The sequence below is a fragment of the Lepidochelys kempii genome, chromosome 4 (assembly GCF_965140265.1).
Source record: "Lepidochelys kempii isolate rLepKem1 chromosome 4, rLepKem1.hap2, whole genome shotgun sequence".
NCBI classification, from domain to species: Eukaryota; Metazoa; Chordata; order Testudines; family Cheloniidae; genus Lepidochelys; species Lepidochelys kempii.
Window position 1 is genome coordinate 55,263,845 of NC_133259.1, and position 24,460 is coordinate 55,288,304.

Below are 24,460 nucleotides of genomic sequence, written 5' to 3' on the forward strand. Positions count from 1 at the left end.
TCAGGCTCTCGGAGTCATGTGATTACATCAAAATCTGAGTTCTCATTTTAAAAATATTTCCAGCTCTCATGGTTTAAAAGAAAAGTTTGAAAACATAAACTAAAATGTAACTGATACTGTGACATCTGCATGAGTCTACAGAGAGCCTGAAACAATAGCTCCAAGAGGAGTAAACTGCCCTATTAATTTAAATGGGGGTGTTAACTCCAAGACCTACTGCTCAGGTTGGGATGGGAAGGCACTATCAGCAATATCCCAGAAGAACATTCTGGGAAGGACCTTCCTACCTACACAATCAGGTGCACCTCAACTGCTGGGGTAAGGACCAGAGTATCAATTCCCACTTCGTCTGCCTCTCTACTGGAGAAAAGAGGACCTTTGCTGCTCCCAAAAAGACATGGGCCTCTCCTTCCATTCGTGGGGGTTGGAGAAAGGCCCTGACACCTCCGTTTTTCTGAGAGAGAAGTGGGCCCCTCTGCTCTTGCCATACCAACCACAGGTGGGGCCTGGACCAGATAGGGTATGTCTACAAAGCAAAGAAAAAACCATGGCTGGCCCATGCCAGCTGACTCAAGCTCGGGCTGCGGGGCTGTTTCATTTCTGTGTAGTCCGGGTTCGGGCTAGAGCTCAGACTCTATGACTCTCTGCAGTGGGAGAGTCCCAGAGCTCAGGTTCCAGCCCATGCCCAGAAGTCTATACAGCAATGAAACAGCCCCACAGCCCAAGCCCAATGAGCCCAAGTTGCCGGGAATGGGCCAGCCGTGGGGTTTTGTTTTTGTTGTTGTGTAGCCATATCCATAGAGCCCTGGGTTGTAGTGTGCTTGCATTCCTGGACTGCTTTAATACGACACTTATCCTAGCCCAATTTTTTTACTGTGCCGAAGGCCCTGTGACTGGAGACAGGTGCCTTCGGTGAGATAATCATACTTTTCTCAGAGTGAAGAAGGTTCATGACCATAAGGTGGGGCTTCTCAAACTTTTGAGAGCATGGATTTCATTTGAATAGAGTGACTGTCTCATGGACACCTCCCCTCTCATCTGCAATTCCATGGACAGTACACCCTCCCATTCACAAATGCTTAACATCTCTGAGGCAACTACACCTACACAAGATATTGCTCACCTGGAAGAATAATACTAGGAAATATTAGGAAACACAGCAATATTAGGAAATATAATGTATTTTCACTGACTTTTTTAATGTTTAGCCGTTGGAAATCGGGAGGAGGAGATATAGCAACATGTGACCACCAAGCTATCCATGGACCACAGTTTGGAGAATTCTGCCTCTGGGCAATCTGACTTTCTGGATCAGGTTTTTTAACACTTTACAAATCATATTTTAGTCACTCTCTTGTAAAAGTCTTTTAATCATAACAAATGGGAAATTACAAAGCAAAGGTTATGGAAATGTTCAAGAGCCAATGTTTTCCCACTGTGCTTATCTGTCTTATGCCTCCTACTTTGCTCTTTTGTCCAGTGTTTCAATGGACTGTCTGGGCTTCTTTAACAGAAAGCTACTGTAGTGGATTTCTATGATCTATTGCTTAAATGAACCCAGCATATTAGGTTAACTCCATTTCAGGGAGGAAATGGTTAAACAACTCACTGTTCCCTTGTGCCCGGGAAGCAGCCTTTGTGTTTAACATTGGCAGGGTCTCAGTCTGGGCTGAAGGTTTGGAGGGGGGGTTAAATGGGGGAGGGGACAGAAAGAGGGGACGTTCTGACATCTCTGTCTCTCTCTCTCTCTCTTGCTGATACAGTGGAGGTGGAGATTTCCAATCCCACCCAGTCACACTGAGAAAGGATTTGGTAAGGCTTCCCCAGAAGAAGCCACACTGAGGAAATTCTCAGCAGCAGCCTGAACTACACTTGGAGTGAGTTTGCAGTCTTCTATGCACGGAATTGGGGGCAGAAGCAGCTGTATGGTTCCTGGATAAGAGCCAAGGGAGCTTCATGGTATGGTTTTAGCACTTATCCTTAACAATTCAGAAAGGGATTGGGTGATGATGATAAAAGTGTGTGTTAGTTATCAGGAATCTTATTTTACCTTTGCAATAAATATTTTTTTAAAAAGTTTAAAATGTATAGAGCATAACAGATACCCAGTACTGAAGGGGAGTTGTGGATGGTAATGCTTTGCCACTTGCATTTTGGAACTGATCTTTTGACAGTGCTAGAAGGGAGGGTGTTTTCTTTTGTGTTGGAAGAAGGGAAAAGGGCAGATATCCCACAACCAATTACACTTTGTTTAGTGAGATCTAACTAGGAGAAAATTATTTTTTTCAGTACTTTTTATTGTAATTGCTTTGAAACTTCTGTCCTAGTTAAGTTTATTAGATCCCATTTTAAACCTCATGTGTCTTTTGGCCTTTTTAATTTAATGAATTAAATGTTTACAAATCTCAATAGTGTTTAATCAATTAAACAATTCATTTCAAACTGCCCGGTTTGGTTTTGAAAATCTTGACATGGGGACTGTCCTGGCTTTACTCTCCCTAGCAGGATATTTGTTGTTGGGAAGTTAGGAGTTTTATTCTCAACGTCCCGTGCTGGTTGTAAGAAATTTTGTGTACCATTGTGTTAGTAAAAAGAAAAGGAGTACTAGTGGCACTTTAGAGACTAACCAATTTATTTGAGCATGAGCTTTCGTGCATCCGATGAAGTGAGCTGTAGTACTAAGTGTACTAAGGTGCCACAAGTACTCCTTTTCTTTTTGCGAATACAGACTAACACGGCTGCAACTCTGAAACCTGTCATTGTGTCAGTGACACACTGACACCACATGCATATGGCCTGTAAATGCACAGAAATTCCTTAGCTATTCTCGATACTGAGATTATGTAAATACAATGGGCTATTATATTGTATTCTCACAGACAGTTAACACAAGTATTATTATATTGCATGCAGTGGGGTGCTTGTGCACTGCTATTACACACCATACAGGCACTCTGAAAATACGCACATAGTAGTGGAGGATTTGTCAGTGACTCCATATCTTGGAATATGTATATCATGAATCCATGTTCTTGGAATTAGTATATGGGAATTCTTTTCATTTCGATTTTTCTACCTCTTCAGGAAAGGTTTCTTCTTGGGGTCTTGGGTATTCTGTACATCATTCATCCTGTTGTTTGTATGACTACCATGTTGACATCACATTTATGTGGGATATAAGTAATATATCAAATTTGCACATAAAAAGTTCATAAACTGAGAAAGAGAAGGTTAGTGGCATGGTTTAAGCAAAGGACTAGGTATTAGAAAATCTGGATTCTATACCTGGCTGTATCACTGATTTACTGTCTGAACAAGACAAGACGCTGCAATTCTCAGTGACTTAATTTTCCCCATTTGTAAAATTGTTGTTGTAAAATTATTATGAAGTGCTTTAGAATCCTAAACTGAAAGCACTAAACCAGTGCAAAGTATTGCTAGTGGTCCTGAGACACTAGTCGAACAAGCATTTTTAAAGTAAATATCTTAGACAGATACCAGTTAATTGGGTTTGTGATCATATACATAGACTAATATAGTGGGCCGGATTATGGTTTTAGCTACACCAATGAAGCAGGTCAGAATTTGTACCACTGAGGACAAACACAGGCATACTCTATGCAAAATACACGCATACAGATATTAGGGATGTGTATGCTCCTGTTACACACTCAAGACTCTTTACATACCACCTACTGGAATGGAAGAGCATAGTAGGCAGTAGTACTAAATATTTGTATTATGATAGTGCCCAAATGCCCGGTGTCAGTGAACTCTCGTTGCTTTCTACTGTAAATTCTTCACTGTTATTCTGTTTAATAATCCTTTAGGGAAAAATAGGAGGGGAATCTCCACATATTCTGGAATTAATTAACTTAAAAGTACCTCTGCAACTCCTTCATTCAAGTTCTCCGAGTAATATTACGCAGCACTGGACTTTCAAATCTCCAGTTTGGCTCAACACTGCCCTTGACTTTATCCTAGTTCACACAGAGATGTCTTGTGATAGTTTGTCACACTGAGCTGAAGGGAAGGGAAAAAATCTTTGGGGCTTGAGAGTGAGCACTAAACTTCACAAAAGAGAATCCCAGAGTGGTTTCTATGACCTGAAGCATGATGCAGCATTACTAATATTGATGATAACCATCCTCCACTGCAGTAAATAGGCCACAGACTTTTCTGTTACTCAGGGTCACACTTGTGGTGGAAGAATGTCCTACTACTGATGTGCCCTTTAAAAGCAGCAGATTTCATGGGTTATTCCTTGGGATGTCATGCCAAGTATTTAGTATGCAATATCTATCATGTTTGCTTTTTTATACAATTATAATTAACTTATCTACCATTAACATCTGAACATGAGCTGCATTGGAATTCTGAAATATCCAGGATAAATTTCTACTAGCCTACTAGTATATGTAGCAGATTTAAAAGCATTAAGGGCCTGATCCAAAGCCTACTGAAGTCAATATGAGTCTCTCCATTTACTTCTGAGGGCTTTGGATCTGGCACTAAATGAACTACTTATTCATGAACTGGACTTGAAAATGATATATTCAGGGCTTTTAAATTTTAAAAGCCAGCTAATTATTATGGCAAAGAAAAATAGGTCTATAGCATGATTTTTGCAGTACACCAACAAATATTAAAACAAATAATAATAACAATACATTCTGGCCTTAAATAGAATTTATGAATTTAGGGTTGTGGCTTTGTTATTTAGCAGAACTCCAGCTATGGAAAAATTTAAATTTTCTTTTGATTAAAGTATCAGTAATGCTGCCAAGACACCCCATGCTGATTTACTCAACTGGGAAGCTTAAGTCTTGTGACAAAACTCTTATCCATCACTTGTTGTCTGGAATGCTTTATCCCTTATATAGACAAATACTCCTACACACTTTTGTGATATGGCAGGATTTCTTTAGCACTACCCCTCAGATGCCATGGGGATTTTCTGTCTCATTTTGTAATCTATTATTCAAGATAGCTTAACTAGTATAAAAAACAAGCTGAACAAGCACTTCTTTTGAAATGAGAAATAAGATAATTGTTAATCTGTGTTTTGTTTATGTTTTGTTTCTCCATATAGGTGAAGAAGTGAGAAGGATCACACTGAAATATTGAAAGAACTATTTCATTGAATGTACCTGCTATTCAAGACTTTAGGATGGAAACCTTTTGTTTAAGAGTCTCCTTGCTACTGCTTGTCACTGGATGTGTCCTCAGCGACAGTTCTGACAGATATTACACCAATCTGAGTGATTCTGGAAACTATTTGACCACGTACTCTGGAATAGAGCCCAGCTTACTCCTTACTACTAGCCGACCCATGGTACCCAACAAAACAAACTATTGCTCCCAACGGACTAAAATTGTTGACACTTTCAAATATGTTAACACAGTGATAGCTTGTATTATTTTCATCGTTGGATTGGTTGGGAATGCAACTTTGCTGAGGATCATTTACCAGAACAAGTGTATGAGGAATGGCCCCAATGCGCTGATAGCTAGCCTGGCACTAGGAGATCTTATCTATATTGTCATTGATATTCCTATCAATGTATATAAGGTAGGAAGCAGCAACGGGTACACTTTAACTGCTGTTCTTTAACAGGGTGACAACGTATCAGTGTGTTTGTTTCTAATTACTGCTTTTCTATTTATTAATTATAAAGGAAAGGGAAATTTAACTCAGTCTATGTTCAAAAGCAAATGTCAAGACATCATTTTTAGGTTTTGGATGGTGTCCTTCAGACAACTAGCTGAGGACAGAATTAAACAAATGAAGAGAGCAGCTTTTGAAAAGACGGCTGTTCTCTTTATGGATCAGATTGATAGCTACCATTTGGGGAACATATCCTAGTCTTCCTTTGTTTATACAGAAAATATTTCCTATGATTTACACAGTCTTTATGTGATGATTTATTAGCCCTTCCAGAATGTCAATAGAGTTGAGTGGTAGGGCTTGAATTTAACATTCAGTCATGGCAGAGGCTCAAATCAGTTTATGATTGTTAAGGCCACTTATACATCAGAATAGTGTTTAAGTACTGTTTGGCAGACGGATTTGTCAAAATACATGAAGGATTATAAACAATTCTTTTAAATGTAACTAAATTACGCAGTGCAGCCTTGATTTAATATATAATAAGCAAACCCATAAAAGGCTACTTTTTATATTGAATTGTACATTTACTGGCCCAAATTTGACCATAAACTTGCATGATTATATCATATGATTATACTGGGCCCAAAGAGATCTAGACTTCACTGATATATGCTGTGGGTTGGAAGGACAGAACTACAATTAGAAATAGATTTTAAAAGACACATTTTTTTTAATTAAGCAAAAGACTCCTGTGGGACCTAATATAGCTGCTGTTGATGTGAACAAGAACAGGATTGTACCTTGGTTATTTTCATGGGGATCAAAATATTTGGCTGATCTTGAAACTTGCCTGAATGTGTTTTAGAAACCCTTGAAATATGTTTGTAAAGTTTTTTTCACTTTAGCCTTGTGAGTCTCGAAAGCAAACACACTGCTGAGATTATTATGACTATTCTTTCCCTAGGACCTCAAACAAGGCATAATATTATAAAATACTGGCTTTCAACCTTTTTTTCATTTGCGGACCCCTAAAAACTTTTGAATGGAGGTGTGGGCCCCTTTGGAAATCTCAGACATAGCCTGCAGACCCACAGGGGTCTGCCAACCACAGGTTGAAAACCACTGTTCTATGATAACAACAACCTTTCACGGACCTCTTAGACATAGTCTGTGAACCCCCAACTGTCCATAAACCATAGGTTGAAAACCACTGTTATAAAATAAACAATTTAACCTCCAAAGATTTTTGGCAAATTTCTGATTTTTTCACACTCACATATATATCTTTTTTCATTAATAAAATATATAGTAAATGTTTGCCTATTAGGGCTTAAAAATGGGTTTTAAAATAAAAAGAAAATAGCTCAGATTTTGAAAATCTCTCTCTCTAGAAATGTATACTATAAATTATAATTAGGGGCAGAACTATAATACAGTTGTACATACCACAAGGCTATAAGAAATTCTACTTTGTTTTTTTATAAAACTAATCAAATATATGTGTATATGTATGAAATAAGACACAGGGCCTGTTTCTGATCTCACTTACACTGGTATAGATTAGAGGTTAATAAGTTAATAGCATTATCCTGGTTTTAAACCAGTGAGATCAGAATCAAGCCAAAGTTGTGGTCATAAAAATACATGTGTTGTATTAGAAGCTGGTAGCAACTACAGTGGATGAAAATTTTCCATTAAAATTGTTTTTCAATGGAAAGTGCAAATTCTGAAAAATCAAAATCTTCTGTGGCAAAATTTTAACTTTTCCAAAAATGTTCAATTTTCCATTGGGAAAATCAAAATGAAATATTTTGTTTCAGGCTGAGCTGACCCAAATCAAAATATTTTAGCTTATCGAATAGACTCTAAAGGTTTAGATTTGGGTCAGTTTGACATTAATATACATCTGCCTGAGCTGCTTTAGTGCCTTATGGGAGATGTAATTCAGGTGCCTCATGCTCCCATTCTTTTCCATGGGCTGGACTACATCCTATATGATCTCTAGTCTTTCTCTGGTTGAACTGCCATGGTGCATCTTGGAATATTTTCTATGTTCTGCTTTTGCCTGAGATGGAATTTTACTGGAAAGTTTCAGCAGAAGTGGTACAGGTGTTTTGAGAATGAGCTTAGAGGTAATTTTGATAATATTAAAAATTTTCCTCAAGCTATTTTTTAAAGAGCTCTAGCGCCTCCTTGACTTAGAGCATGAACTTGAAATTTGGGAGGAGGATAGTCCTGGATGAGAGGACATTTTGCCGGTTTTATGAAAATCGATTGAAATGTGGTCAAGCTACAAGCTAGAGAAAGTTGTCATTTTTAGATGCGTCGTAGAACCTGTTAGAGATTTGTTCATTAACTTTCTAAATATTCCATTACTGTGTGCAGTGTAGGTGTAGCCATGTCAGTTCCAGGATATTGGAGGGACAAGGTGGGTGAGGTAATATCTTTTATTGGACCAACTTTCTGTTGGTGATAGAGACTAGCTTTCGAGCCACACAGAGCTCCTCTTCAGACCTGAGATGAGCTCTCCCTGGCTCGAAAGCCTGTGTCTCTCACCAACAGAAGTTGGTCCAATAAAAGATATTACCCGCCCTATATCTCTGAATATTCCACTGGCCCTATGCATGCTTGCTGGCCCTGCTGTATCTCATGCATCATTCTAAAGCAGCCACACAGAATACAAACAAAATGGCCCTCACTCACCCTATCAAAATACCCTTTTGGCACTGTGGAAAAAATAGTATATAATCATGTAATTAAAGACTGTAGTTGAAATCCTGGCCCCACTGAAGTCAGTGGGAGTTTTGCTATTTACTTTTCTGGAGCTAGGATTTCAACCGGTGTTCAATTCATACACACAGGGAGCAGAATTAAAGTTGCATTAAAGTAAATTCTCCTACTTCTTAATTTTTGAGTGCTTGACTTTGCAACCTGAATAAGTTTTTGAAATATAATATATTATATATTTCTATCCCTGAAGTGTACTGTCAGTTGGCTGAGAAGCTTTTATTAGAACTGAGCACTTTGGCAATTCCCCTAACAAACGTTAATGTTATTATAGTACATTTTTAATATAAACCATTCCATGACTTAAAAAACACATGGTGATATTACTAGTCAAAGGAAGAGTTGTTTTTAAATAGTAACTACTTCTAAAAAAATGTTCTATTTTATAATTTAGTTTAAAATACGCTCTGTCTTTAGGACATACAGGAATCCTAAAATCCACAGCAGCATTTAACTGCATTCTGACAGCTGCAACTCATGGCATCTTCTTTGGGACCTGCTGAAAATATTATTGGAACTTGGAAATGGATGTGACTGGTTTTTAATGAAAAATCAGAATTCAGAGAAACAAAGTTTGCTTTCTTCCTCGTGGGTCAAACACCAGTTTAAAGGTTTTCTGCACTCAGTTTTGATCTAAATTTTAAGTGTCTATATTTCAGAAGTCAGCTTCATGCTGAGCCATATAAACTTCAGCAAAGCCAGACCAGTTTGAGTTGGAGGCACCAGAACGGTTTTCTGCTGTAGATAGTATTAATTGTTTCCATTACAAATTAATATAACACAATTGTTTATGTATAAATGATTTCAAATGTTTTGTAAGTTACAGATCCCGCACTGTTTAGTCAGACAAACTTTCCTGGACATCAGAGTTGAAACATTTATCTAGATAATAAGACTTCCACAGTTAGGTAACAGGATAAAAATATATAAGAGACAGAAATTTTCATGATTCAAGACATAAACCATACACTAACTGACTGGGCCTAAGAATAAGCTTCCTCTGTGGGCAGGTTATTTCATTATTGTTTGCTGTATCAAAATCTGTTTCTTTTGTGTTTCTTTGCATTTATAAGGTATATGAAATCATGAAAATATAAATTAACCTAAATGTATTATAGTCATAAAATGTAAATTTCAAATACAGCAAATTTACTAATTGCCAGTCACACACAATCATAAAAAGTGAAGAATATATTCAGAACTTGGGTATATTTTTCCATAAACCTAATCAAAATGCCAGAAAGTGGTTTCCAGGAAATAAATTATGGGATTTACTCTTACAATCTGAACCTTTATCTCTTCTTGAAGAGTCTACCACTATATTACCAATTGAGATCCTTCCTGTAATTCGCAGTTTGAACTAATTAAATGTGAAGCAATACTGCAAACAGACATAGTGGAGTCATATATCAGCTAAGGATCTGGTCCTTTATATTTAAGTTATTTTCTAAACCTGCCTTGTCAGGAAGATGGACTCAAATATCTTCTAGGACTTTTTTGTCTCCAACTACTATTACCCTATAACCTCTTTTCCTCATGACTGCTACCCCCTAATGATTTACAAAAATGTTCTAGACATTAGCAATATTCACTAATTTGCCTGAGCCATAACAGACTGAAACACTGGTCTTAAGACAACTTTTAGTTTTGTTTTTAATCAAATTTCTATTGTGTTTACACTGCTTGGGCCCAAATCTCCCTGCAAAGGGATCCCTTCCTGATGCCTACAAGTCCATGAGAGTTACTTGAATCCAGCAAGGGAATAAAAAAAACCTATCACTATTTTTTGTAAAAAATTGCTGGAGCAGTGAACATAACATGTAAAATATGGCAAAGTGTTCAGGATTGAGTAATATCTGATGGGGGTTGAAATAGGATTTCATAAATATTTATGATTAAAACATAAATTAAATAGTCTAATGCAACCCAGCTTCCCTGGAAAGCATTAAGTTACAATTTTAACATGAGCTCACCTTCCACCCTGTGTGTGTTTTTAATGTATACTTAAAACAAAGATCTAATCATTCAAATCTAACCTAGGAAATAAGGTTGATGTATGACTCCTTGCCTTACATTTAATAGTTTTAACTCTCTGGACCATTAGGTTACATACAAATAACTGAGGCCAAACAGGCCCCTTCTGTACCTTTCTTCTTTAAATCTGATTAACAGGGTATTTTTCATATTCATTTCATTGGTGGTGAAGTCAATGACCCCAATCCAGAGAGCTGATATATATCTCCAGTGCTCAAGATGAAAAAAAAGAGTGTTATCTTTTATGGACTGAGGTTTTCTGTTGGTAGGTTCATATCCTAGTCACACCAGCAAACCCAAACCTCAGCGGTTCGTGTAGAGTAGCATTAGGCGGAGTATTGTGAATGGCATGCCTCTGGTAAATAGCATGTGACCAGCCTGTGGTAAATTTGCATGAAATCTCTGCCTTTTTCTTTCTGCTGAACGAAGTCTTATGTTGCAGCACTCCTAGTCATTAGCATTTTTGGGCAGCAAAAAGTCTGAATGTGCGGTGAGGAGCTAAACTAACCTATCCCCACCTCCTGCACAAGGATTTAATTAAAAGTCACAATGTTTAACAGTTTGGTACACTTAGCTGGGTTTCTTTTTACCATCACAATTAATATGGATAATAATGAAACAAAATGGACCTGATCCTATCGTCCTTCTAAGCAAGTAGCATCCACTGAAGTCTAAAGGACTTGCATGTGCAAAAGGGGTGTAGAACCAAGCCCACTGCAAACATAAATCTAAACCCCACCATCCATACTCGGATGAGAAACTCCAATTTAAAGCAGGATTTTGCCCATGTGCAGCCGGTGTCAAGTGGAGTGCCCCAGGGGTTGGTCCTGGGGCCGGTTTTGTTCAATATCTTCATAAATGATCTGGAGGATGGTGTGGATTGCACTCTCAGCAAATTTGCGGATGATACTAAACTGGGAGGAGTGGTAGATACGCTGGAGGGCAGGGATAGGATACAGAGGGACCTAGACAAATTGGAGGATTGGGCCAAAAGAAATCTGATGAGGTTCAATAAGGATAATTGCAGAGTCCTGCACTTAGGACGGAAGAACCCAATGCACAGCTACAGACTAGGGACCGAATGGCTAGGCAGCAGTTCTGCGGAAAAGGACCTAGGGGTGACAATGGATGAGAAGCTGGATATGAGTCAGCAGTGTGCCCTTGTTGCCAAGAAGGCCAATGGCATTTTGGGATGTATAAGTAGGGGCATAGCGAGCAGATCGAGGGACGTGATTGTCCCCCTCTATTCGACATTGGTGAGGCCTCATCTGGAGTACTGTGTCCACTTTTGGGCCCCACACTACAAGAAGGATGTGGATAAATTGGAAAGAGTCCAGCAAAGGGCAACAAAAATGATTAGGGGTCTGGAACACATGACTTATGAGGAGAGGCTGAGGGAACTGGGATTGTTTAGTCTGCGGAAGAGAAGAATGAGGGGAGATTTGATAGCTGCTTTCAACTACCTGAGAGGTGGTTCCAGAGAGGATGGTTCTAGACTATTCTCAGTGGTGGAAGAGGACAGGACAAGGAGTAATGGTCTCAAGTTGCAGTGGGGGAGGTTTAGGTTGGATATTAGGAAAAACTTTTTCACTAGGAGGGTGTTGAAACACTGGAATGCGTTGCCTAGGGAGGTGGTGGAATCTCCTTCCTTAGAAGTTTTTAAGGTCAGACTTGACAAAGCCCTGGCTGGGATGATTTAATTGGGGATGGGTCCTGCTTTTGAGCAGGGGGTTGGACTAGATGACCTCCTGAGGTCCCTTCCAACCCTGATATTCTATGATTCTATGATTCTATGAATACATGTTTTCCATTAAGTATTAGCTCCTTCAAGGGTAGATTGCATACAGATTGCATCTGAACTTCCACTCTGTTCAGATCAGTGATTTTAAGAAGTAGTGGCTTGGTACCTGCAAGTTACACAGAACTCAGTACATTAGTGGTAAGAATGTTCTGAGTCTGGGTGTCTGGGAGAGGAGGGGCAAAATGAGTCTTCCCTTCCTGATGCCCACATGCGATGGCTGGGTATAAAAGCAGTCCTGAGAGGATACAGGAATTGCTCCATCCTAACGTACCTGGTGGCACAAATCACCCCAAATGGGGTCAACAGGGGCCAGGAAGAGACAGAAACAAGTACCTGTCTTCCCCATTTGCACTGTGGAAGCAGATTATAGCAACCTAAAAGAAAGTACAACATGTACCTTTGCACTGCACTCCAAAGAGCTGGGGGAAGAGATTTTGCCTCCTGCAGTACAATCCCTACCAGAGCTCCCCCTGTGGTGGTGCAGAGCTGCATCACCTCTTACTCACAGCTGTACCTAGTAGGCAGTATTGAAACCCCTTGAGAGGTAACTTGTCCTCACCCAGCACATAACCAGTTCCTCCCTGCCCTTCCTTCTAATATATGGTGTCTGTGGATCTGCAGTGCATTGATCACTGTAGTAGCTAGGTGCCCTAGGTATAACAAGAATGTTTTAGAATGTTCTCTCTATTCCTTCTTCAATCAGCTGAAATAGACAGATAACAAGGGAGTGTTCTGATTGCACATATCCAGGGTTCAGGAGTTCTGCAGTAGTTGGTTAGCAATACTGTCACTCTCCTTTAGCAACATACAAAAGGCAACACAATTGGAAATAAAATAAAAGAGGCACTTTGCCCAGGGATTGGGAAAAAAATCTTTTCAACAAACCACCATGCACACAACCATACCTAACAGATAATTCCTCTGAAGAAGAGTAGCACAACTTGAAGTACAGTACACCTCAAAAGAAGAGGACGTTTGCCAACACCACAGACCAAATAAAAAGAGCAACTAATCATACTGTGTAAACAACAAAAATACCACAAGGGAGATGTCTAGAATTGTAAGGAATGCTTTACCACTACGCAGACTTCGTAAAATAATAGTACAAGAATTTTAAAGACAAACTCAAAAACTTTTACCTGCTGTTTGCTTCAGAACCAGGCATTCGTTATCCGAGCTTTCAGCATCTCTGTGAAATGTAACCCTTCTGCTTCACAATGAGGTCTGTACAGCCCCATCCATAGTTACATCTCACTGCCTAAGCGGGAAGAAAAAAACTAGGAATCCAAGGATATTATCGCCAGAGGCCCTGTTGCTCACTCCCACCTCTGCTGAGCAGGACAAAGGGGAGTAAAAGCTGCAGAAAAAACTGTGATGGGACAGTGCAGAGGGGAGAAAATGAAATGGCCTTGCTGATACTCCCTACCTCTCCACAGGACCTTTCACCCCTTACAAAAAAATTGCATTGCCCATTGTTCTCGCAGAAAATCGAATAGGAGGGAGGAGCAAAACTAACAATATGCTCCCCACAAAGAACTGCAATATGCACTGTGGAGAGTTAGTGTTGTTTGAAGCTCCATGCTTTCTGATTCCCTATAACAGGGGTTCTCAACCTTTTTCTTTCTGAGGCCCCCATCAACATGCTATGAAAACTCCACAGCCCACCTGTGCCACAATGACTCGTTTTCTGCATATAAAAGCCATGGCTGGCTATAGGGGGCAGCAAGCAGGGAAATGGCCTGGGGCCCCACTCCACAGGAGTCCTGGCAAAGCTACATTGCTCAGACTTCGGCTTCAGCCCTGGGGGGTGGGACACAGAGACCCGGGCCTCAGTCCCATGTGATGGGGCTTTGGCTTTCTGCCCTGGGCCCCAGCAAGTCTAACATTGGCCCTGCTTGGTGGCCCCCCTGAAACCTGCTCAGGGCCCCCGAGGGGTTCCCGGACTCCTGGTTGAGAATGACTGACCTATAAAACATAAGGGGAGACAACCAGTGATAGCACTGGCCAGAAGTGGCTGGTGGAGGACCAGAGAGACATGTAGAGGGAGTCCCAACACATAGCTGGCTGGGTATCTGCAATATTGAGGCTTGGGATAGCTTGGGTCCCAGACTAACTCCCTGTCTCTCGTCCATACTCCAACACTAACCTCACCGGGGGAGGGTACACCAGGACTGTGGCTCTTGAAGAGCTAAAGATATTTTATATTAGTTTGTCCCCTTCCATCCAGTTTTGGGCAAGAGAGAAATAAGGGCCAAAATCATATTCTTGTACTATACAAACAGCAGAGTTGCAAGCAAAAAATGCATATTGCTCTGCTTCAAGTTGCATGGTTCATTTCAAGGGTTTTGAGACTTTTTCAAAATGAGGGCCATATTAGCAAGTTGCGATAAGCAGATTGCAGTCCCAGAAGTACAGCCGTTGGAGAGTACAATGCCTAACAAAGCTCCATCTAGATATCTTCACTAAGGGGCAAATCCAGCCCCACCTCCACAACAACAAAGGGTCCTTTGGCCATGGAACCTATGCAATTCTACTGCGTAAGGGGAAAGTGTGCTACATAAAAAGCACACACACTCTGTTAAACAGAGCTTAGCTTCAAGAGAGCACGAGGTCATGCTGTCAGGTCCAGGTTGGCATGCTCTGAAAAATGGCATCTTCCATGTGGTGTAACCTTACATGTACCATGTGTATGAGGTCACACCGGCAGGGGAAGGCCCACGCTGTTCCTAGAAATATTGGAATGTCTGGTTTTCTGGGGATGTGGCGGTGGCCACCTGCACCTACAGAGCAGCTTAGAGCCATTTCACATCGAGTATCCAATGCAGCCCATGTACTTGGCTCTAGGTTCAAGATTTTCCTATGTGCATATGTACTGTTGTGTACACATGTAGGAGGACTATAACATTCTGTCTCTTAGATTGTTAGTTGCTTGGGACCTGGATTAGGTGCCTGGGTCTTTATCTGTGTTTCGTACAGCAGCTCGCTCACTAATGGTGCTTAAGAAATAGCAAGAACAGCAAAGTAAAACCAACCGGGTGATATTTAAAAATCATTTCAGTGGAATGTTCTCAACGCTTCTTCCTTGTTTGCGTCAATTCTCCAAAATCTGGGTGGAGAGGCTGTTGTAAGAAGAGAGGGGGATGCTCGGAAGTTGTGGCTGGTTGGTCAATTTTTCTGAATACCAAGAGTAGAACCTTGACATCTCAGTTTCTGATTTCAGTGTAAAAATATGTTGTTGACGACACTCTGTTCTCTCAAAGGAATTGCACCATCGATTGATTTTACAGACTACTCTGTGGCTGTGAAATGCACAAGGGGAAAACATGTTTCTTTTGGGAAGTCTCCTGTCCTGAAACCTTGGAGACTTTACTAATGGTATTGCAAAAGCAGAATCCATTTGATGGTGGGCCTTAAAACTTAGGTCGACATAGCTATGGCAATCAAGGGTAAAAAAATCCACACCCCTGAGTGCTGTAGCTGTGCCGTCATAACCACAGTGTAAACTCACCTATGGCAATGAAAGAATTCTTCCATTGACCTAGCTACCATCGCTCAGGGAGGTGTGGTTCCAACAGTGACAGGGAAATCCCTTCTGTTGCTGTAGGCTGTGTCGACACTAGTGGGTTATGCTGGCATAGCTGTGGTGCTGTAGATGTGTCCCTATAGTTCCTGTGCTGGAGATGTGGCCTGTATTATGGAGTGTCAGAATACCCGGAGAGATACTGAGCCTGATTCTCCACTGTCTTGTTCCTTTGAGTGCCATTTTGATTAGGTAGCATTACACATCCACTGTGCGCAGACTATATAACATGCAAGGCAGTGGAAGATCAGGCTCAGTGGGTCTGATTTTTATCTCATGCCCATGTAAATCAGAAGTAACTCCATTAAAATCAATGGGTCCAAAAGTCCCATGCAAAGGATACAAGTAATTTGTACTGAAGTTTTTAGGAGTTACTTGTACCCTAATGGGAAAATAGAGGACATTGGACTTGCAGTGGTGTAAAACTAATGCAAGTGCTAGCAGGATCAGACCTACTGATTCTAAAGATATTTGAAGAGGAAAAATCTGACACCTTATCCAAAGGAAAGCAATAAATGCATAAGCAGGGCTGAATAATAATGGAAACTACCCACCAAAATAATTGCAAAATTAATCTGAAAAATGAAATAAATTAATTCTGATTCCAGTGATTTTTATTAAAATCAACTTAAAAGGGATGTATAATGATTCAGTACTAGTGTTACTTCAGTTAAGGAAAAAATAGAAAGGACAAAACAAAAGGAATAAAATACTTTTCATCTTGCGAAAGGAGAGATTCCTGGGGTGTCAGGAGGAAGTGTACATGCTGCAACTATGACAGGGTCTCACTGTGAAAACCAGTGACTAAATGAACCTTTTTCAAGTACAAGACTTTTCTTTTTGATGCCAATATTTTCTTTGTAGTAGCAGAGTTTCAGATAGTCACTACAAAGTGCACATACGTTTCCATTGCTTGAAATATGCTGGCGCCATATACAGTGCAAATAAAAGAACAACTGACTTTCTTTCTACTGACTCTTAAGTGTTAACTATAATGGTAAATAAATGTTTGGATGGCTAAGGGGATTGATAACAGCATGCAAAGCCTTTCCCCTTGACAGTGCCACTTCAAATCCTACCTTCAGCAGTAGGAATTGAAAGCAATAGTTATTTGGCCCAGATCCAAATACTGAGCATCTGGAATCAAAACCTAGATCTGAATTTTGCAGCTGGAGCCATGTCTCCATAACTGGCTGGGCAATTATCTTGTGGGGCATTGGAAATCGAAATTTTACAGATTAGGCCCTTCCATCTCTAGCAGCTGTTCTGTGGCCTCTGAAATGAATCAAAGGCCTCAGCCAAGCGAAGGGTTATTGAAAAAACCCAAATATACACCTGGCAAATATTTGTTGGAGTACTGCCAGTCCATATAGAATAGATTCTTGCTGGCTGTAGTAAAGTGGTCATCAAGAAGTTAACTGGGCTACTCAGAGTATAATGAGTGGGAGCCAGACTCCACCCCTCCCTGTTTAATAGATGGGAGTGTAGGTAGAGTGTATTTCTTGTGCACATAATGATCCCTTTACAAAACTCGGGCTTGTAGTTTGTTAAATATATTCTGTAAGTTCAGCTGGAATCAGAGGAACTGATCAATAACTTGCTGGTGAAACATCATCCTATCATTCATTATTCTTTACAATGGTTCAAGCACAAATCCTAGTTAGGATATCAGCAGTTGGTACATAGAGTGTATGTTTTCATCAAAGTGGGAAACCATTGGAAAGATGACAGCATTTTGTCTGCTGTGGTTTGGTTAAATACAAGTATGCTGCTTTACAGATCACACCTGAAAGTGCTGAGCATTTCCTGGGGAAGGTGAAGTGCTCAGCACTCTGTAGAATCATGCCTTTAGTATAATAGCAAGTGAAACCAAACTTATATTCTAACCTCTCCAGAAGTAGGGGGTACTGAGACCTGAGTCTGGGGCCCTCTCTCTCTCTAGTATTTATATATTTTATATACAGTTAAAGAAACAAAATATTCCTGTTAAAACTATATATATCGAATGATGCCTCTTACCATTCAACTTGCAGTTACACGATAAACTTCCTTCAGATGTGAAGGATTTGGATTTATACAGAAACATGTCATTGGCCTTAAACAATGTAAACGTTCGAATGGGCTGAAAGGTATGAACTATCAAAATATCTCTCAAAATCTGAGTAATCCAATTAGAACATGGAGGTGGGCCTGAAATGAAGGAAAGCAGATGTTCCATACACACACTGATTTTTTTCAAATGTTTGAAGGGGCACTTAAAAAAAAAACTATTATGTGCCAAAAAGCATAAATAGAAGCAATTCAAGTATTCTGAGTGACTGTGGCGGATGGGTGTAAACTGGGACAAAATTTCAATGGGACAGATCAGAACTTATCCTTAAAGGACAGGATGAATACCTAAATGCTCAGTATTCAATGAATACTGAATATTTTGCTGTGTCATGCAAACTTTTCCCCACTCAACAGCCAGTAGCTTTGACAAAAAGCTGTGAACTTTAATTTAGAAATACTAGATAAGTAGCCTGTACTATAAGTAAGATTAAACCAGATGTAAATTTTGCTGACTCCATAGGAATATTTAATATATCATTTGTCGTATTCTGATTAAATAATTTTTAACAATTGGAACATATTAATAGAGAGAAAAAAGTGTTTACCTTGGATGTCAGAATGCAGAGCTATTACCAGTGTCTATTCTGTAATTCTGCTGCTGCAGAATTTGGTGCAGCGTTCACCCACACATGCTGCAGAATTGTGCTCCAAAATTTAAGCTTTCATTTTTTTAGAAAAAAGGGTTCAAAGCCATATGGCTGCAAAGATAACTTTCAGAATATGAATTTACCATATGCCAAAGTAGTAGAGTCTATCCAAGTATGCAGACAGCCCGAAACAGAAACTGGGTGTTGACTCTGAAACCTAATGACATTGATTGTCAACATTATTAACTATTTTACTGCTTATTATGTTAGAAAAAGCATTCAGGTAATATGCTTATCCCAATATATTAAGCTGCCTCCTGCATTTCCCAGGCAGTAAAACTTCCAACTATCAAAACTTTGAGCTTCCCCCACCCACTTCCCATCCAGCTTCTAAAATGCAGTCAGGGCTGGCTTTACCTTGAGGTGAACTGAGGCAGCCGCCTCAGGTTCCAGACTGTGGGGGGCGCCACTAGGACCCAGAGTGTAGAAAATTGTGTCTGCTGCTGGTGCATATGTATTCTCCCTGCACTAGATGCACAGAGATGGTGGAGTGCTGTGCTGGAGGAAGGAGGCCACAAGAGACATAACAGGCAGGCAGGAGAAAAGGTGAGAGGGAATAACAGAAAGCAGCATGAGCTGCAGGGAGAGAGAGGAGGGGGACCCTCTTATGTACTTCTCTAGCACCCCAGGAGCCTAGACTGATTAACACCAGCTTCTCAGGAAGCTTCCTGTTTCCTGCTGCTTCCCGTAATCCACTTGAGGAGAACAGGCAGTCAACTGAAGTAGTAGGAGTCAGTTAGGCCCTTAAGACACTGACATCTTCCCTCACACAGGCCCTGCTACCACCCTGCTTATTTGTCCCCTTCAACTGAGTGTTGAGAGCCACTATAGCTGACACAGAACAGCAGTCAAGAGTGAAAGAAGAAAACGCCCCTCTGGGGCAGCATTCAGAAAAAGCAAGCAAGCAAAGGAAGCTTTTCTATCTAAGCAGGAAGGAGCTCTCCTGAGATACATAGACACAAATGTTCATGGTGAGCCTTCTGGCCCCAGTGAGGATGTGAGTGGTGAGGAGATGCCTCATCTTCCAGTTAGAGTGCAGGTGACCTGGCAGCTACTGCAGCATCCATATCTCAATCTCAAATGGATGTAACCATGCACATTCCTGAAGAAAAGTGTAGATCAGAGAAGACTGTGGTGGAGGCACAAGAAACAGCAGCTGCTGAGTTTAGTTCCTTAAGTCTAGATGATCCAGGACTGTGGACCCTCTTGAGCAGTAGCCTGAGGGACTTCCTTGTACTGCATGGGCAACAGCAAGTGAAAAATTTCATGTTCCCCAAAGACAATGAAAATAGAAGTTTCCATCCAACACATTACTGGTGTGAAATCCCCAATGGTGACAAAGTGTAGAGGCCATGGCTTATGTACTCAAAATCTCAGAATGCTGCATGCTGTTTTTGTTGCAAACTCTTCCAGTCTAATGTTCCAGCCACATTGCATTCTACAGGAACAAAGGACTGGAAAAATCTGGCTAGAAATCTGGCATGCCCTGAGGAGGCAGCAAATCACCAGAGAGCATTCCATAGGTGGAAAGAGCTTGAGATGAGACTAAGGTATGTTACCCATAACAGTGTTATAGTATAACAAAGGCTTGGTTAACACAGGCTTGGTTAACAAAGGCTTATCATAACACTGTTATGGTAAACTGATGCACAGAGCTGTGCAGTGACTTGCCCAGTTTGCACCGCAGTCAGGGCAGAGCTGGGAATAGAACTAAGGAGTCATGATTCTCAGTCCTGTGCTCAAAACAGCTACATACACACCTTCCCTTTACCAACATTGATGGTCATCCACATCATATGTGGATTCCGGAATGTAATCTTGAAAAAAATGACAGTCCAAATTACTAACCAGATAATCAAGGTGGATAGAAGAATTGATGGCCTGGAAACCAAAGTGCATAGACAGAAGAGACAGATTTTCAAAATATCTCCAAAGATAAAAAGCTTTAGCAACGAAGTAGTGTAGTGGAGAGATGTTTGGAATTGGCTGAGAACAATAGGAATTGCCATACCAGATCAAACCCTGTTGTCCAGTTTATTCCAAGATTTTGTCATTCTTAAGCCAGATGCTTCAAAGGAAGGTGCAAGAAACCCCCTAACAAACAATTATGCACTGATGAGTGACCCAATTAATACCACAGAGTAATCATTTGTCTGGCCTTCAGTCAGGAAACAAGAGGACAGATGTTTATGGACTATCTGATTGTCAAAGCTCTGAATTAGACTTACCCGAGGAGCCAATCTCGGTATAAAAGCACTTCAGGAATAGATGCCTTTATGGTGTCCAGTAATAAACAATAAGGGTTGGAAAAAGTTCCCTGGGCTCCACAGTGACCAGAGTTCTGTTTGGGGCTCACGTGAGGAAAGATGCTGGCTGGGAAGTGTCCAAGATATTCTCTTTCCCCAGATTTCAGGCTGAAAATAAAAAGGAAGAGAGGGGGGAAAAAGAGAATTTGTGGAAATAAACTCAAGATTTTTGTAATCTAAAAACAAGCAAGCTCAAGCTAGCACTCAGACGGTGGGCTGTTGTACAGATAGGCAGTATCAGTTTACAGGGATGAAGTCTCATTCTGCTACCATTTGTACCAATGTAATCAGAGTAATTCCACTGAGTTATAATGATGTAAAACTGGCATAAGAGAGAGCACAAAGAGACCCAAAGGCTCTGCTGGTAATTGGAGAGATTGGGATCTATTCCAATTCTACAAGCACGATCAGAAAAGATGTTATACAATTTTTTTCTCTGAGTGATTTCATCTTGAGAAGATCCTTAAGACATTATACCAAAGACCTCATCGTGTTGCTTTCTTAGTAGCAGAGTTAATATACAAGATTATTCTATGACTTTTAAGCCTACTGCAGCAATGATGGAGTCTTGACCCACTAACACTCACTTTTCCTTTTGTAGTCAAAAGGCAAAAGCACCGAGATTCCAGATAATTCTTGTGTAGCTGTACAAGGGGAAAGGATGACTCCTTGCTCCCACCTTTCACCATTGTGCCCTGGATCAGTGGCAGCCGGAATATGACATTCCACAAATGTTTGATTGGAAATGCCACAGTTGTATCTGTAGGCTATTACGTTGACATTTGAAAATAATATTCTGTGTGCTTAGCAGATATGTAGGAAATGTACACAGCAAAACCTAAATGTCATGAAACTCATGTGGTTTTGGATTTCATTATCAATTCTAATTTGGCACCAGTTCACACTGTGGTTGGCCAATGTTTAGAACAAGGCTGGTCTGATTTAAGGTTTTTGGTCAGACTGTGCCTGACCTGGGTGCTTGTGTGCAGAGAGGAAGAAAAGCACAAGTGCAGGGACTAGTCTTTTCTGAGGTGAAACTTGGGGATATTCAAATCTCAGGGTTTAATTCAGCCATCCACAAAATTAAGATCTAGATCTGGATCTGAACTTCCTCAAATGTTCAGAGGATTAGGACCCATGGGGGCTGGTTGGGCCCATCATTGCTGTTAGTTAAGTTATACACAATGAGAAACTCAGCATAGTCTCTACAAGTCTCCAAAGTAACTGGGTATTACTTCCCACCTTCCCCTGAAACAGATGGAAGACATTTGTGATCACCACTTGCAAAGTGTCATACAAATACTTCCATGCCTTTAGTTAGTAAGCTCAGGTATAAATAAAAAAATGAACGTATTGTTATTATTCTGTACTTCCTTCAAAAAATGCTGTTATGCAGACTTCAGGACATTGACAGAATCTCATCCCAGGCTCAGATGCATTGTCTTTCAATTTTATATATAAGGCTTTGAGTTATATAACCTATTTCATAGATGTGAAAAAACTGTAATACAAGGAGCAAAGCTTTGCATGCATCTTTACTTGTTCAAAGCATAAATGACAGCTGGGATGGAGATTACTGTTGGTTCCCTAATTGTGCTCAAGAATCAATTTATTCACATTTGTTATGTTGATACATCCTAGGGGAGAGAAATGTTAGTCCAAACTGCTGCCACTCATGCATATACTCACTTAAAACTGCCTCTCTATTGTCACCTACCACAGCCCACCTGGGGGATGCCTGCCCTTTAAAATATAACATGGTACTAATTGTATACATGTAATAATGATCTTTCCACAGGTTTCATAATCCAACATCCAAAACTGTCACAAGTTCCAGTGGTAAATTTACAATGATAAGAATCTGTTTCTGTGCAACAATGAGAATTAGGCTCTTAAGTGTCCCATTATGAGGTGTGAGTCATGCCTTGAATGCTAGACTCTGGGCCAAATTCAGCCCTGATGAAAGCAGACACATGGGGTTTGCTCCAGTTTATGCCAGGGTAGGGCTGAATTTGATTTTCTGTGCGCATAACAGTGTCTGAAGCATTTTAGGAAAGGATCCTTTAACAGTGAAACTGTTACTATCTCAGTTGGAGAGGATCAATACATCCTCCCACTGCTTATGTTTAAACACTCTCCTTAATTCCTCCATGTTTCTACGGCAGCAGAATTACCTCCCACTTTCATTCATTACCAAGAGAATTGCTTAAACATGTAGAATTTTGGGCTATCAGGGCTGGATCCGAAGATAGGTCATGATTACAGGTTGTTACATATTCACTGTCTACGTTATCATTTCTGATTATCTTATGTCCTTTCTTTAGCTTCATGCTCAGCGGTGGCCATTTGCGGATTCTGATTTTGGGCTGTTTCTTTGCAAATTCCTCCCCTTTATACAGAAGGCATCAGTGGGCATCACAGTCCTCAATCTCTGTGCCCTTAGTGTGGACAGGTATAGTATCTCTCATCCTTTTGTTGGACACTGTTCTTTGAGACCTCTCACTTGTGCTTGTTCTAAAACTGAGAGCCGTGAATGGTGTGGTTATACCACAGGTATAAGTGCATACCTTAACAATACGTCTTGTTCATACTCTCAAAAACATATAGGATTCAGTTTTACTGTTAAGATTTGTTGTGTGGCAATTTTTCGTCTTTTTTGTATGTATGTACTAAATGTATGTACTAAAATCCCAATTTTTCCTCACTCAAAGGACAAATAGCTTTCTAGGTGCAAGTCATTGTGGGCAATGATCTAAAAGCACAGCACGGGCCAAAGAATCCCTGTGTTCTAATCCTGGCTTGCACTTACTTCCTTTGTAGCCATGGACAAATCACTCATGCCCAGATTTTCAAACCTGGGTGCCTAAGGTCAAGAACCTAAATCCATTCGTAGGCCCCTAAATAAAAGTGTCCTTATTTTTAGGGGTGCACTCAAAAAGCATCCAGTGCTCCTACTGATGACAGTAGATGTCCAATTGACTTAAATAAAGTGGGCCTGGTTTTCAAAAGTGTCGAAGTCAGTGGGAGATCTGAGTGCATCTCTGAAACTCAGGTCACTTTTATGTAAGTATTTAACTTTAGACACCCTCATTTGAAAATTTTGAAAACTGACTCTCTGGGGCAGTTCCTGATTTCACTGGGGTTAATCGAGATTTACTCTGGTGCAACTGAAATTTGAATCGGACCCTACATGTCTGTTTGCCCACAACATATTCCCTGCAAATATTTACTGTAGTAGCGTGAGATGCTAAATAATGTATCCTTGGCAAAGCATATAAAATGGGGATAACAATACCCTTGTGAGGAATGTTAAGTGTTGAGAACTAACACAATACTGATTCTAATCCCACACTAGCTTTATACTTCAATGGAAATAGCATAGGGTTGTTTTGGTGATTAATTAGTTAATGTTTGTAAAGTATTATATATGTGATAATTGACTATAATGAAGTTACTCCCAATTTACTGTAGTATTAGTGAGAGTAGCATAGGGCCCAGTGGGATCGCACTGCTCAGAATGTATCCCATAAACTATACATTCCACATACGTTGTTGATATAGGATCTGTTCCTTAGAGCACTC

General features: G+C 40.3%; 1 protein-coding gene across 1 annotated transcript in view; it reads left to right on the top strand.

Moving 5' to 3' along the window:
- The first annotated feature begins 1,767 nt into the window (after nucleotides 1-1,767).
- Nucleotides 1,768-24,460, top strand: part of EDNRA (endothelin receptor type A) — a 40,177-nt gene continuing 17,484 nt past the window's right edge. Inside the window, exons 1-3 of the mRNA XM_073341301.1 lie at nucleotides 1,768-1,959; nucleotides 5,093-5,572; nucleotides 23,203-23,330. Coding sequence (XP_073197402.1) covers nucleotides 5,171-5,572; nucleotides 23,203-23,330 — 530 coding nt within the window. The 5' untranslated portion in view covers nucleotides 1,768-1,959; nucleotides 5,093-5,170. The remainder of the gene's footprint in view (nucleotides 1,960-5,092; nucleotides 5,573-23,202; nucleotides 23,331-24,460) is intronic.